This window comes from Taeniopygia guttata, chromosome 4, assembly GCF_048771995.1.
Source record: "Taeniopygia guttata chromosome 4, bTaeGut7.mat, whole genome shotgun sequence".
NCBI lineage: Eukaryota > Metazoa > Chordata > Aves > Passeriformes > Estrildidae > Taeniopygia > Taeniopygia guttata.
Genome location: NC_133028.1, coordinates 61,928,054 through 61,941,475, shown reverse-complemented (window position 1 = coordinate 61,941,475; position 13,422 = coordinate 61,928,054). Strand labels below are relative to the sequence as shown.

The following is a 13,422-nucleotide window of genomic DNA, read 5'->3' as shown; positions in this document are numbered from 1 at the left end:
TCAGTAAGTCACAATTTACCAGCAGAGTAGGTAACCTTTGAATTTAGGTCTTCAAAGTTGTGAGAATGTAAATTAGACTCTCTTTTCTTACATTTAAGCTGAAGTTAGGAAAAACAGAATGCACAAATGAAAAATGAACTCAATACAGTCACCACCATTGCTTGCCACCTACTAGAACCACTCACAATTCCAATAAATTGCACAGGACTCAGAGTTCAGCTGCATCTTCCCCTTGACATGCACACACAAATCATTAACACAAATAGAAGGTGTGCTTCTACATTAAAGGAAACTTGACCTTTGACCATATTATAGTTACCTTGATCATTGATGTGGTCAAGACACTGCCTCTAAATAGAAATAAATATAATAGCCCCTTCAATATGTTACACACACTGTTTTCAGATCACTATTGCAACATGACCTAAGAAAATCACATTTCTTGGTATTTTGGAAGACTATGTTTAAAACCCATCATGTTTTTTATTTTACAGTTTTCATGTGTTGGCTGCATTTCCATTCAGATCTTAAAATGTTGCCATATAATCTACTCTCTCTATCTTTCTCTTTCTTTTTTTACCCTGCTCTTATTTTCCAGAAAGAACAAAAGGGAAAAAAGCTGAGGAAGAAAAAGTTCTGTTTCACTACTGTGATAAGCTTACTTGGAGACAAACGATTGTCATTTAACACACACGTCCACAACATCCTAACTTGGAATGACTTTGGACAGCCATCCAAAGCCTCCACTGCTACCTTTCTGTCAAGCCTTCTGGAAAAAGCTGCCTTCCAGCAGGCTCCCATTGATCAGCCACTGAGTGGTCTATAACTCAGAGGAATACATTCCCCATGTGTGCTGCAGGGAAACTGCTGCTGTCAAAATGACAGCTACTAATAGACATTTCAATTCACAACCCCCTGACACCATTAATGTTTATGTAGTCTGATTTATAGAGAATGAAAAATAAAAAGTACACAAACTGTCTTGTCTATCTAAGCAATCAGGTTTTTTAACAAAAAACCTTTAGGAAAGGCCTAAAAGAAGACCAGAGATTTAAATACACTGATAATAAACCCATTGCTGGCAACTCAAATAAAGGATCAATGCTTAAGTGGTTGTACTGCTCTGTATTCCCATCACTATACTGAGATATCTTTCATTGCTAGTCTTTGATGAAAAACTGTTGTTGGATTATGTCCTTTTCTGACCGAGACATGGTGCAACTGAGAGGTGTTTTTAAAACTTTTATTCTGTTTTCAGTCTCTTGTGAAGGGTGAGACAATACAGATGTTATAATTCACGCCATTACAATCAGAAGCCAACTATTTGTTAATTACAATACATTATAAGCATTTCTTGCCTTTTTATAGTCATTTTATAAGCCTTTTTAGAGTAATTTTGCATTTAGTTCTTAGTGATTTTATTTTCAAAAACTAAATTTTCACTCAGTGTTGTGAAATAAGCCAAAGAGATGCCTAATTCATCTGACATATTAAAAAACATTTTTTTTACTACTAATACCCCAAATATCTCAATGTTCAAACATTTTTCAACACACTTTTAGAGATTAAGGATTCTCACCATGCAGATTTAACTACAGAAAAAAAACTCCAAATCTTGTGCCTATCATCAACTTTCACCAAGTGTTAAGGCTTTATTATATCACTTGGTTATAATATGTGGAAATGCATATTTCCTATTATCCCTCTCTTCTGCTGATATTCTTGTAATCAATGAAATCAGTCTCATCAATAATATTAACATTTTCTGACAACTCACAAAGCTGATGTATGGCACCAATCATCTCCCATTAACAAGGCAGTGAATGCAAATTATCAAATGTCAGGGAGAGCTCAGGAAACTAAGGGTTAATTCTGGTCTGGCCTTAAACAGAAAACTGTTGATGATAATTTTGGTTGGTATTGTTTTTTTCTCTTGTGCCCCCTGATCACTATATTACCTGGACATTTTAAATGATGATGCCCCAGATACAAAAGACTCTTTATTTTACCATTTTAAACCTACTTCCTAAGGAGTTTATCAAGGAATTTTTTCCAAGAGCAGCCCTTAAATTCACACTCAGAATCTATTACACTGAAAAATACACATTAATCTGTGAGAACCTAATGCAAATATGTAGCTGAAAAATCTCTTTCCTCCCATCTCCCCCCTGTCACCACCATCACAAAGAAAAAAACAAGCCCCAGAAAACCCATCAGGACTGCAGCGAGGGACAAGAACACTGAAAATACGGATTCAAAGTTATGACTTTTATCATTGTTAGAATTATTCAGCTCCTCTCCAGGTACTAGTTGAATTCTCAGGTCTTTGATTCAGGTCTGAATTTTCAGATGGGGATAATCTCAAGTGTGTTGTAAGGTTTTAAAATGGTCAAATCATATCTCCATGGGTTTAAGAAGAAAATTTCATTTACAAAGTCAGAAAAAAAAACCCTGGGAATTTTTCCCAAATAAGCCAAGTAATTCCAATATGCAATATTGCTAAAGCTTAAGATTGTCAATAAAAGCTGCATAGTATTTGATGTTTTCCTTATAAACAGAACTACTGAAGGCATGCGATTCCATAAAAATCTCGGAAGTATCTTCCTCTTCAATTGCAACAATAATTAATTCTTAACTATAACAAGTTGTCTAGAACCAAATTCTAGAAGGCATGTACAATAAGAACGGCAAGACTAGAACTGGCTTTTATAAAAAGTAGTGATTAAAATGAGTGGGAGTTTTATAAACATAATCCTTCCTGTATTAAGACAGTGATCATGAGAGGCATTAAAATAATCCAAAATCCACATGAACTGCAGTGGTTAAAAAAGAGAAAACCCTGTTTTAAAAGCTTTTCTTTAGAGCATCAAGCTTAAAAGCCAATGCCATATATTTACCCATCCATATTTTTGCACATTCTCATTTTTACATATGAAGACCTCTGCTTTTTTATTCAATGCAATATCCTTCACATTGCTTCCCCCGAAAATACAATAAAAAACTAATAAAAGATTGAATACTCTGGTCTTATTTTCATTCCCCACTGAACATAGATCAAAGCATATCTCTGCCCTTTATTAATTTACCAACAGTTTTTCTATTTATTTTTCTATTTATATCTTTCTTTGTAGTATATGTATATGATGTGTATTACCTCAGGAATAATAATTACAGCTTTCTTAATTTTGCTTAATTTCAATTGCTTTTATTCTCTCTCTTTTTTTTTTTTTTAATTTAGAATGCAATTTGTTTACATGCAAAGAACTGGCAAACTCTACAGCATTATAAATAAATAACTGAATTTTGAGACAAAAATTCAATCTCTTGGGGTATAGATGGAATAGTGATAAGGCTCTGAAATCCACTATTTATTCCCACTCACACAATAAGGATCTCAAAACTCACTGGACGGCTGTGAGTTCCCTATCCTAAGATTTAAATTTAAGAAGAATGACAGGGTGCTTCTATACCTACAAGATTAAGGATTCACAGAGGTGGTTTTTTTTTCAGTTTCATCATTCTGAAGCCTGATAAACAACAAGAAACAGAAAGTGTCAGAAAGCTTTACCACAGCACAGATATGTACTAAATATGTATGTATATGGAAAATATACTGCTCTGGGGGTAGTTCTGTATGAACACAGCAGGGAAAGCAGTGCAGGCACTGTTGACATTACCAGGTTTCCTGATACTTCTGCACAGGTATCCATATGAGAAATCCAGTCTGTCTCTAAGCAATACAGAGAGCCTTAATCCACATGAAGCCCAGTCAAGAAAGGCATGCTGGGCAAGAAGTCTGATGGGTTGGGCAAAGAGGCTGACAGAACAAAAGCAGAGCTAATTTTTTTCTAAGAGAAGAAATCAAGAATGCAATAAAAAGAGTAGGACTGACAAAACCTGGAATCAGAGCTGGGTGTCAGCAGAAAAGTGAAGGCAATGCTGCATGAGAAGAGAAAGTCACAAATACAGGAAACAGATTGAAGACTAATTATTTATCAGAAAAAACTTCCTGTGAATGCAAACTCTTTCCAATATCCTGCATGCTGTCATTTCTTGCATATGCACCTCTTTTCCCTCAGTTCTTTAAAAAAAACTGACAACCCCTCCCCCAAAAAAGCTCTCCACAGTATGTTTGACTTTATAAACCCTAGTAGTGTTGGGTGGGCTTTGGTTTTATATTGTGTTTGTATATGACAACAAGAAATGTGAAAATGCTGTTTAGACACACTATAGAATCAAATGGAAATATTCGTAACAAATTGATCTAGACTTCAATATTCCTAAAACTGACATCTACCATGGAAGTTCCAACAAAATACATTCACAACCTACAGCATTTTTCTACACAAAAGAAGTCAACAAAAAACCCCAATCAAACCTACACACAGAGGCAACAAATAGAAAAAAATCAGTCGTGAATCAGTATCGTTCTCTGAACAGAAATGGCATTTCTTCAAGTTCCACTAATCTGGATGACATAAATCAGAATCAAAGAACTGCACTGGGTTGGACCAAATCCTTCAACTGGCTCTGTATCTTGTCTCCAAGAAAAGCCATAAATAGATACCTAGAGACACAAGATACCCTCCCTGCCTCCAGCTATTTCCAGTTCAGGAATTTCTGGAGCCAGATGTAGTTCCTGCACATTCAGAAATTCTCAATTAACATTTCTCACTTTGAATTGTTGAAAATAAATGGTATTTCTGTAGAACATACTTTTTCTGTTTCTGATCTAGTCTCAACAACTCACAGAAAAAAAAATACAGTATTAATGCATATATTGAAGAACTTAATTTTTCGCAGTTTTTAGCACTTCCTTCAGACTGCAAAGCTGATTCAGAAAGTCTGCCCTATCAGAGAAATCAGATGAAAAAGTTTCAGTAAAGATTTTTAAAAGTTGTAAAACTTCAATAACATTCCTCCTCAACTGTATGCAGCAAACACAGAATTCTTGACTGCACTGTGGTTTTAGATGACCCATATAACTTATTTGTGACATTGTTACCGCTGAGTAATGGAGATTCATAAACTTGGGCTAATAAAAGTTTTATGGCGCAGCATATCAGCATGTAATATTTCTCAGTATAATGAAAGAAAAATAGATATCGTTTAACACCATGCACTCAATCCCCGAGCTGACCTAGAACTGAGAATGTCTTGCCAACAGCTCCCTTCATTCTAGGACAGATAGTTTCCAGATCAAACTGAAACTGCCACTTCATCAGCTATGAGAGAGATTGATTGTCCCAGGTAGTCACTTACAAATAATGCGTAATTATTTAACAGAAGGCCATGCAATGACATGACACAAACTTATGATGTTAATTCCATGCCCATGGAAGTCATTGACAGTCTTGATAATCATTAAATTAGTAAAGATGTAGGAGATGGAGATTTCAGCACTGCTTCAGAAAGCACAATTGGTACACATTTATTCAAGTTTCTCAGTAAAATGATAATGTAAAATATGTATAAAACACTAAAATGTTGAACTTAAACATCTGTGCAGCATTTGAAGAGATATTTATGAGCTCTGCTACAAATCTGTACAATTTCTTGAAGACCCAACGTGGAGTTGCAAGAGCCGTCTGTTACAGATATTGGAATTCTTACCTGCATTTAAGGAAGGCAGGTTGTCTTTCCCACTTATGCCTTCAGTGGCTGTACACTCACGAAACAATGCACACTGCAAAAGAAATACAATCACAAATGTGACATTCAGGGAGGGGTCTGAAATAAATCCATGTCAGTTTATAAAAAGTACGGCTGAAAATTGTCACTGATAATAATATAAACTTAATTATAATTAATTATAACTTACATTTTTATCTTTATATTTCTGTTCCAAGATACTGTAACACAATTAAAATTATATCCAAGAAAATGACAAAATATGATCAACTGTTCCATAACAAAACATAAATGCTTCCTACCAGTATAATGGCAGAAATGTTGAAAGATATTAATAGACTAGCTTAATAAGTAAGTTTTATTATAAGAATAAGGCACTTTAGTTTAAAACAATTTTTGACAGGTTTTGTGCTTTCAAAGAGGTTGTTTCTTTAGGCAAAGCAGTTTTCACATGCACAGTTCAAGAAAACACTTCATTAATTTTTAAACAAGGGAAAAGTAGGAAGCACAAAAAAGTCCTTAAAATGAGCTCAGATTTTGTGATTGAAGTAATTTGTTATACAAGTGAACTGGAATATTGCTTTGATAAGATTAGTGCATAAATGTAGAAAATGTTTATGGAAAAATTAAGAACAGTGTACACCTACACATATATTTTTAATGCTCCTCCTACCCTCATCCAGAAAACAAACAGGAGTCTCTAGAGGTCATAGGGAGGGAGCTCTGTTCCTAGGGCTTCCCCAGTTCCCACAAGTTCAGTGGAGAACTTAAGGCAGAGAGCAACACATAATGTACTCTCTACCAGGCAATATCTGAAAATGAATTTAACCATCACCTTCCTCTTCTATGAGAAATTCCTGCCCATAGTTTATCTAAAACTGAGCAAACCCAATTCAAAACTTATTTATTTTATATTTATTTAATATTTCAACATTCTCACAATTGCATCCTCATTATCAACATACAAACCAAGACTGTGCTGCAACTAATTTGTACAAACCAAGGACTCCAAAGACAACAGAAAATACATCGGTCATGAGTCTGGTCTGTCTTTACAAGTATTAGAAACCCCTGGAAAGATGCTATTAAAGCCTTCTGCCTCCCCCAGGCCAGACAGAGCTCATTATTACATCTCAAATAATTGCAAGTAGTCTCATTCCACATTTTGCAGTGGAAGAAAATCAAAATAAAAGACAAGGCTGAAAAAACAGCTCGTGTTGCCTATATTATGCAAGTTTTACAGGTAAAAATGAGAAAGATTTCACATCATTTGTTAACTTTTGGGGACTGGTCGCGCTCATCTACTGTTTTAAAAAGGCATTGAAGTCCTCTGAGATAAGTGGTGGGAAAAAAGTGTGAAATTTACACTCAGAATTTGATGCAAAAGCAGACTGGTTTGGCTACGCAGAAAACATACTGAAAATAATGTCCTTTAATCAAAAAACAGTTTTATATGCAACTTCCAAACAAAAAAAATACTGCATTCCCTGTAGCAATATTTCCTTTCTTTTTATTCATGAAGAAAATAATATACCACAGTATGTTAAGCAGTAAACCATTGTATGAGGGCTGCAAAAATTGTGTGCTCCCATGAAATGCAGATGAACCTGCCCCTCTGCAAGGGATTTCACCTCTTCTTTCATTTACCTGTCTGTCATTGTTCCCAGCTTTTCAGTATTGTGGGCACAGATTACTCATAAAAATCAACATCAACAGGATTTCAAGGGCAGAAACTAGAGCAGCTATCCAAGAAAAAAGAAGCTGTACTTATGGCATCTCTCTGGACAGTTTTTGATCAGAAGTGATCAAATACAGTCAGTTGAGATAAAAGTAAGCTTTTTTTTTCCTAAAGAAGGAAAGGGCCTAGGAAACTCAGGTTAGAATATTACTTTGTACATTTTCATAAGGTTTTTCTTTTTTTCATTTGAGGGAGGTAAGTGTACATAGTACTTACTCCAGAAATTTTGTTTTAAGTCCTTAACCGAATTTGGTAATTAGTATTTGAGACATCTGGTACAACTGATCATTCTAATTAACTTTGTGCAATAAACTGTGTTTCTACCTTTTGATCTTGGGCATCTGCTGTGATGTGGTCTGTTTCCCCCTCCTCTAGCTCTCCCATCTTCACAAGATTGACTTCAATGGTACCAACTGTCCTTCCACCATCAGATGTTCTGGAAAAAAAATCAACTCATGACACTGGGTCGCTTGCAGCATCAAATTCTTTCAATTAAAATATTATCAGTAAATACTCAGTGCCCTCTCTATTCTGTAAAGCTGCAGTCACCTGTATTGAATTGGTTATTTACCATCACTAACCAAATGTTAACAATGAGGCAACTTCTTCAGGACAATGAAAGTTTTAAGTTTTCATCACAAAAGTGAGGACGGGTAAGTGCTATAAATGGTGCATGGATACATAAATACTGCCAAGTTTTCATTCTAGACCTCATCCTGTCTGTGGACCATTGGATAAAGGGCTGTAACACCGCACCAATGTTCCACTTAGGATCTGCAATCCCACTGCAGAGTATTGGGTTTGCTTCCTAACAATCTGCAAAGAAAGGTCATAATGTATTAATAAAACCCCTGCAAAACCAAAACAACGAAATTAGTTTGAATATCATGTTTCCCTTTGTAATCCCTCCACAGAGAAATCATTCAGAATCCATCTCATTTCTTGAACTATATGGGAACAGTGGTACAGTTACAGGTGAATTCCTTTATTATCATCTCCACAAATAGTTTACTTTCAATTAATCAAAAACAAATAACAATTCAGATGTACATCTCCAAGAAAAGAGTATAATTGACTACCTTTTGGAAGAAACAAGGGTTTAAACTCCTGAAAGATACCAAATGCTTTTTCAGCTTTCATTGGCAGCACAGCACCAAAGTTAATGGCACAGTCTATCTCTCCTGGCTTATTCTGAACAGCTGGATTTTTTTGAAAGGAAGGAAAGAAGAGTAACAGATCATTTCATAATAATGAGGAAAGGGTAACAAAAGGCACCAAGCAAAAATAGGCAAAAAGAAAATGATGAGAGTAAGTTCAGCACAATTATAAAAGCACAGCGAGGAAGAAGAATCAAAACAAGTATGTGTGGAGCAATACTGTGTATTTTCTGAGCAGTGGAAATGAAGAGTGATGAATCAGGAAAAAAGAATACATAGAAAAAGTTCACTGTCATAAAATCATTAAACACAGAGCAATGGAATACTCTGAGTCAGAAGGGACTCATAAGAATAAATCCCAAAACCAATTTTTTTTTTGAATGCTATGGGCATGCAACTCAACAAAGACCTCTATAAATGCCCAGGGCTGTGAGCACTGATCTGAGCCGTGTCAGACTCTGTGATTTTAAAATCACCAGCAGTGTGTGACAATCTTCAACTACTTGAAGACGTGCATTTCAAACTTTCCAGTAATATTAGATTAAAATTTCACTTGAAAGAAAATTTAAAAAGAGAAACAGAAATGATGCAGTGAGAAAAAAAAAAAAGCTTAGTGATCATATTTTAGTAGGATAAAAATCTGTATAATTTTACTTTGCACTAACACTATTGAGCGCACACACACACACACACATGTATACACTTCATGTCCTTTGCCTGCAGAGATGTGAAGAGCCTCACATATACACACTGCTCAACACAGCATCAGAGAAAGAATTACTTGGTTTCAAGATACTTCATAATGCATTAGGATGAAATCAGCTTATTTGCTGTAGTTTAATAAAGCTGAGAAGGACACTCTGCACTCACATGGTGCAGTGAAGATGATCCCTGCCTCAAAATGCTCTTAGTTATAAGAGAGGAGACACTGTATCTCCAGAGAACAGAAGACTGCACCTTGACAACCTGCATAGGGTGAGTTGGGATGGGGGATACTGCAAAGAGAACAAAACCAGTATCAACATAAAAAGCCCAAACACAGGACAAAATCCACCTGACTTATGGAGCTCAAAAATTGCTGATATTTTTTAATACCCTGGGACAAGGATCAGCAATCATCTGATACCTGTCAGCAGAGCACCTGCAGTGAAATAGATTTCCCCACCATCCCAAGTCCTTAAGGATCCCCAGGTCAGTACTAGTTCCCCCAAATGTGAGGGAAGGAGATAGCCAGTAACACCATGAGCAGCAGGAATTTGTGCTCACCTTATTACTTCTGGCCATAAAATTTTGGCACATTAAAATATACCCTAATCACTATTAGGGTATAATGCTAGGAAAATGGAAGAGTAGAGCATGGTGTGTCAACAGTAAGAATTTGTATACACGTGCCAGCTCTCCAAAAACTAACAGAAAAATACAAGAATGTTCCTTTGAAAACACTTTTATATTGTTACATTGTACCTCAGAAAGACAATGGAATGACATAATAACTAAAAAAAAAGGAACACAAAAAGAAAACTCAATTAAAAATTAACCAAATTCTATAATTACACCAATCTTTACAAGGTACACCACAGAGCTACTTCTGGGTCCTTGAATCTCTACTTTAAATCTATCAAAGGAATATCTCAATCACAGGCATGCCCTGATAAATTCCTATCCAAAGAATATCAACAAGAACTAAACAGAATGTCATGCTCTGACATCCCCCTTGATATATTCTCTATCCTCCTGAGAGGTACTAATACTTCAGGATGATTAGAGGCAAGCAAGCTTAAATTAGTAGATTGCTCTGGTTAAATTGCCATCAGAGAAATGTGGATAATTTCTACTGACCTTCTGCTGATGAATAGTCACAACATAAAACAATCCCACTTCTGAAAGACTAGGATATTTTTCTTAAAAAAAAAATCCAACCGATTAAACCCTATCATTTAATGTGTCTGCAAATTAAATTAATTGGTATATTTGTCTTTTAGTGTTAGCTGAACAAAGAGGACAACCAAGCCTAAAAATATTAATTAAAATCAAATTTTTCATCTATTTCTTATGAGTTTTCTACCTTAATTTTTTGATTACAAATTGGATGGTTGAGATACAAAATACCTACCCTGAAACTGAAGCTTTCCATTCTGTCAATTACTGTGCCACCTGTTGGAGGCAATCTTTCAGATCAAATTTTCAATATGTCAGTTAGGGAAGCAAAATTTATCCCAAAGAGCTAAGGGATAAGAATTATAATAAGAATTATAATAAGAATTCCTGTAAGAACAGATTCTTACAAATCACTGAGCTGGAATTCATTTACCTAGCCATTGATTCCTATAGGGAACAGTCAGTTCACATTTTATCAAATCAGATTTTTTTGTTAGACAAAGTTATCTTTCTGTCAGGCGTGGCATTTTCTGTTTGAGAGAAATTAAAATGAAAGTACTTTGTTAACTTTGCCCTGCAAACTACATGCTCATATACAACTACTCCTGTTGAAATGAAAAGCAGGTGCCAAAATACTTCAAAAGAAGTTTCCATTCCTAAAAAAAAATCTCTGAACGGGTCATACTTTGCTCCTTAAACCAAATAAAGGCTGTCTTTCTGTGCTCAGGGTAACAAATGTAACACAACATTCCCACAGCACCTATGTACAACATCCAAGGCACAACATATGCTGGTGACTCAGTTCTCCCAGTCACAGCTTCTTTCCTCCCAAAATGTTGCCTTTGCAGACACATGGAGTTTGAGCAGTAGCTCTGTGAATTTTAACTGTACCTTGCCAGTAATCCCAAATAAGCCTCCACTGTACTTGCAAAAACTCAGCTCAACAAAATCCCTGCATTCTATGAAGTCCAATGAATTTATTCTGAAAATCGCCATCTAAAAGGCTGCTCCTAACCTTCAAAGGCTTTGATTAGTATCTTCATTTCTCTTAAGCCATGCAAGACAGCATCAGGGGTGATAAATGTTTTTTTTTTTTTCCTTCAGTGCACAGCTTTAAGAAACATCTGCTCAGCCCAGCCCTAGGTTTTGAACATTGTCTCTGACCCTTCTGCAGCTCTGTACCCTGTCACTGATTAGAGTCGTATATCACACCCTGCTACAATTTCAGTATGGCTGCATATAACAACGAGTTTAGGAGACCACAAGCATTTTCACATGGGAGACACCTTCAATAATTAGGACTACCTTCTTTAAGCATGCCTAGTAAACAAACCAAACTGTACACTGCTAATTCTTTAAATCACACACACCAAACAAAAATGAGGCTCTTATGCTCCTTTCTAATCGAAACTTTGAATGAATATTCCTATGCCAAGTTCCCTGCAATTCTTCCATAGGTTATCATAGTATAAAATTGCCTTTTCTAATCTGGCACCTGGGAAGCTCCAGGTTATATGGTTGATATTTAATTTTGGTGTTTAATTTTGAATTTGTACATGGCAGAATTAGAAGCACTTCAAGTCGTCATCTAATCTACCTGATGGAATATGAAGTTTAAAACACAGTCAAGCAGCAATCATAGAAATGCATAGGCTGAAAAAGACATTTAAGAACACTGAGTCCAACCATAAATCCAGCACTGCCAAGTCCACCATTAAACCATGTTCCTCAGGGCCACATCTACATGTCTAATAAAGAGCTCCAGGGATGGTGACCCCACTACTTCCCTGGGCAGCCTGTTCCAGTGCTTGATAACCCTTCATGTGAAGAAATTTTTTTCCTGATATCCAATCTAAATCTCACCTGGTGCAACTTGGGGTCATTTTCTCTTGTCCTCTGACTTGCTACATTTAGGGAGAAGAGACTGACCCCCATCTCACAACACCTCCTTTCAGGTAATTGTAGAGAGTGATAGGGTCTCCACTGAGCCTATTTTTCTCCAGGATAAACACTGCCAACTCCCTCAGCCATTCTTCATCTGACTAGTGCAGCAGACTTTTCCCCTGTCTTTGTTGCCATTCTTTGGATGAGAAATGACAAGGATTAGTAACTCACCATCATTTACAACAGAGGGAAACACTTACCTGAGGGTAAGGGTCAACTGTTGATCCTTTGACTTTACCAGATCTCCTACTCTAAAAGTTGCACAGCCCAGGAAGCTTCGCTACAAATCAAAGCAGAAAGAAAGAATAACATATTAATTCATTTTTGTTACTTCTTTTGGTCTCACACTTGAAAATTTTTCTTTGGTACCTAGAAAAATATTGCATTTCAATATAACAGTTCGATACTTTATCCACTTTTTTTTTTTTTTTTTTTTTTTTTTTTTTTTTTGTGCAGGACAATTATTAGGAAAATGTTAAAAACTGGTTTTATGGGCAGGAACTTTTCTCTCTTCCATTAAGAATAGTCTAACAACCTGAAAAAATAACAGATTGTAAGATACAGTAGTACAAGTATTTGCATTTTGCATCTATTTCTTCCCATTTTTCCAATTTCTGGATTACAAAAAGTGCTAAGTTTTCAGCATTTTACAAAAATTGTTCTTGTTACAGTTTTTCCTCAAGCCACTGGCACTACCATCCATGTATTCCAAACATGAATGCATTTGCTAGGAGGTATTTTTAAATTGAGTTCAGAACAAGTTTATTAATAGAAATGTTGTATTTGTCTAGTTCTTGGCAATGTTTTAAGTACTGTTTTCTTCTATTTCCATTGTAACCTATTCACTGCACTAAAAATGCAGAGAAATGTGGTAATGCAACTAGAACGCCTAAAGTTAAATTAAGCTACATCACTACATCTTTTTCGTCTATAAAAATCACTCTTCACACATTAAAAAAAAGCACAAAGAGGAAAAGGGGTTAAATCTTCTTTTGCACTTTGGCTTTTTTTTAACCTCTGCTCATATCCTGCTCCACATTACTGAAATCCTATTTTGTCAATTTGGCCAGCAGT

The 13,422-nt window shown here is 35.7% G+C and overlaps 1 protein-coding gene across 15 annotated transcripts in view; it reads right to left on the bottom strand.

Moving 5' to 3' along the window:
- The window catches only part of INPP4B (inositol polyphosphate-4-phosphatase type II B), a 293,940-nt gene that overhangs the window by 104,287 nt on the left and 176,231 nt on the right, over positions 1 to 13,422 (bottom strand). For all 15 annotated transcript variants that reach the window (XR_012055774.1, XM_041715980.2, XM_041715983.2 and 12 more), the window contains 3 exons: positions 12,549 to 12,628; positions 7,694 to 7,805; positions 5,614 to 5,686 (listed from right to left, as the gene is read on the bottom strand). Coding sequence is in view for 14 of the 15 variants with exons in the window: in XM_041715980.2 (XP_041571914.2) it covers positions 5,614 to 5,686; positions 7,694 to 7,805; positions 12,549 to 12,628 (265 nt within the window). In the remaining variant the exon portion in view is untranslated. The remainder of the gene's footprint in view (positions 1 to 5,613; positions 5,687 to 7,693; positions 7,806 to 12,548; positions 12,629 to 13,422) is intronic.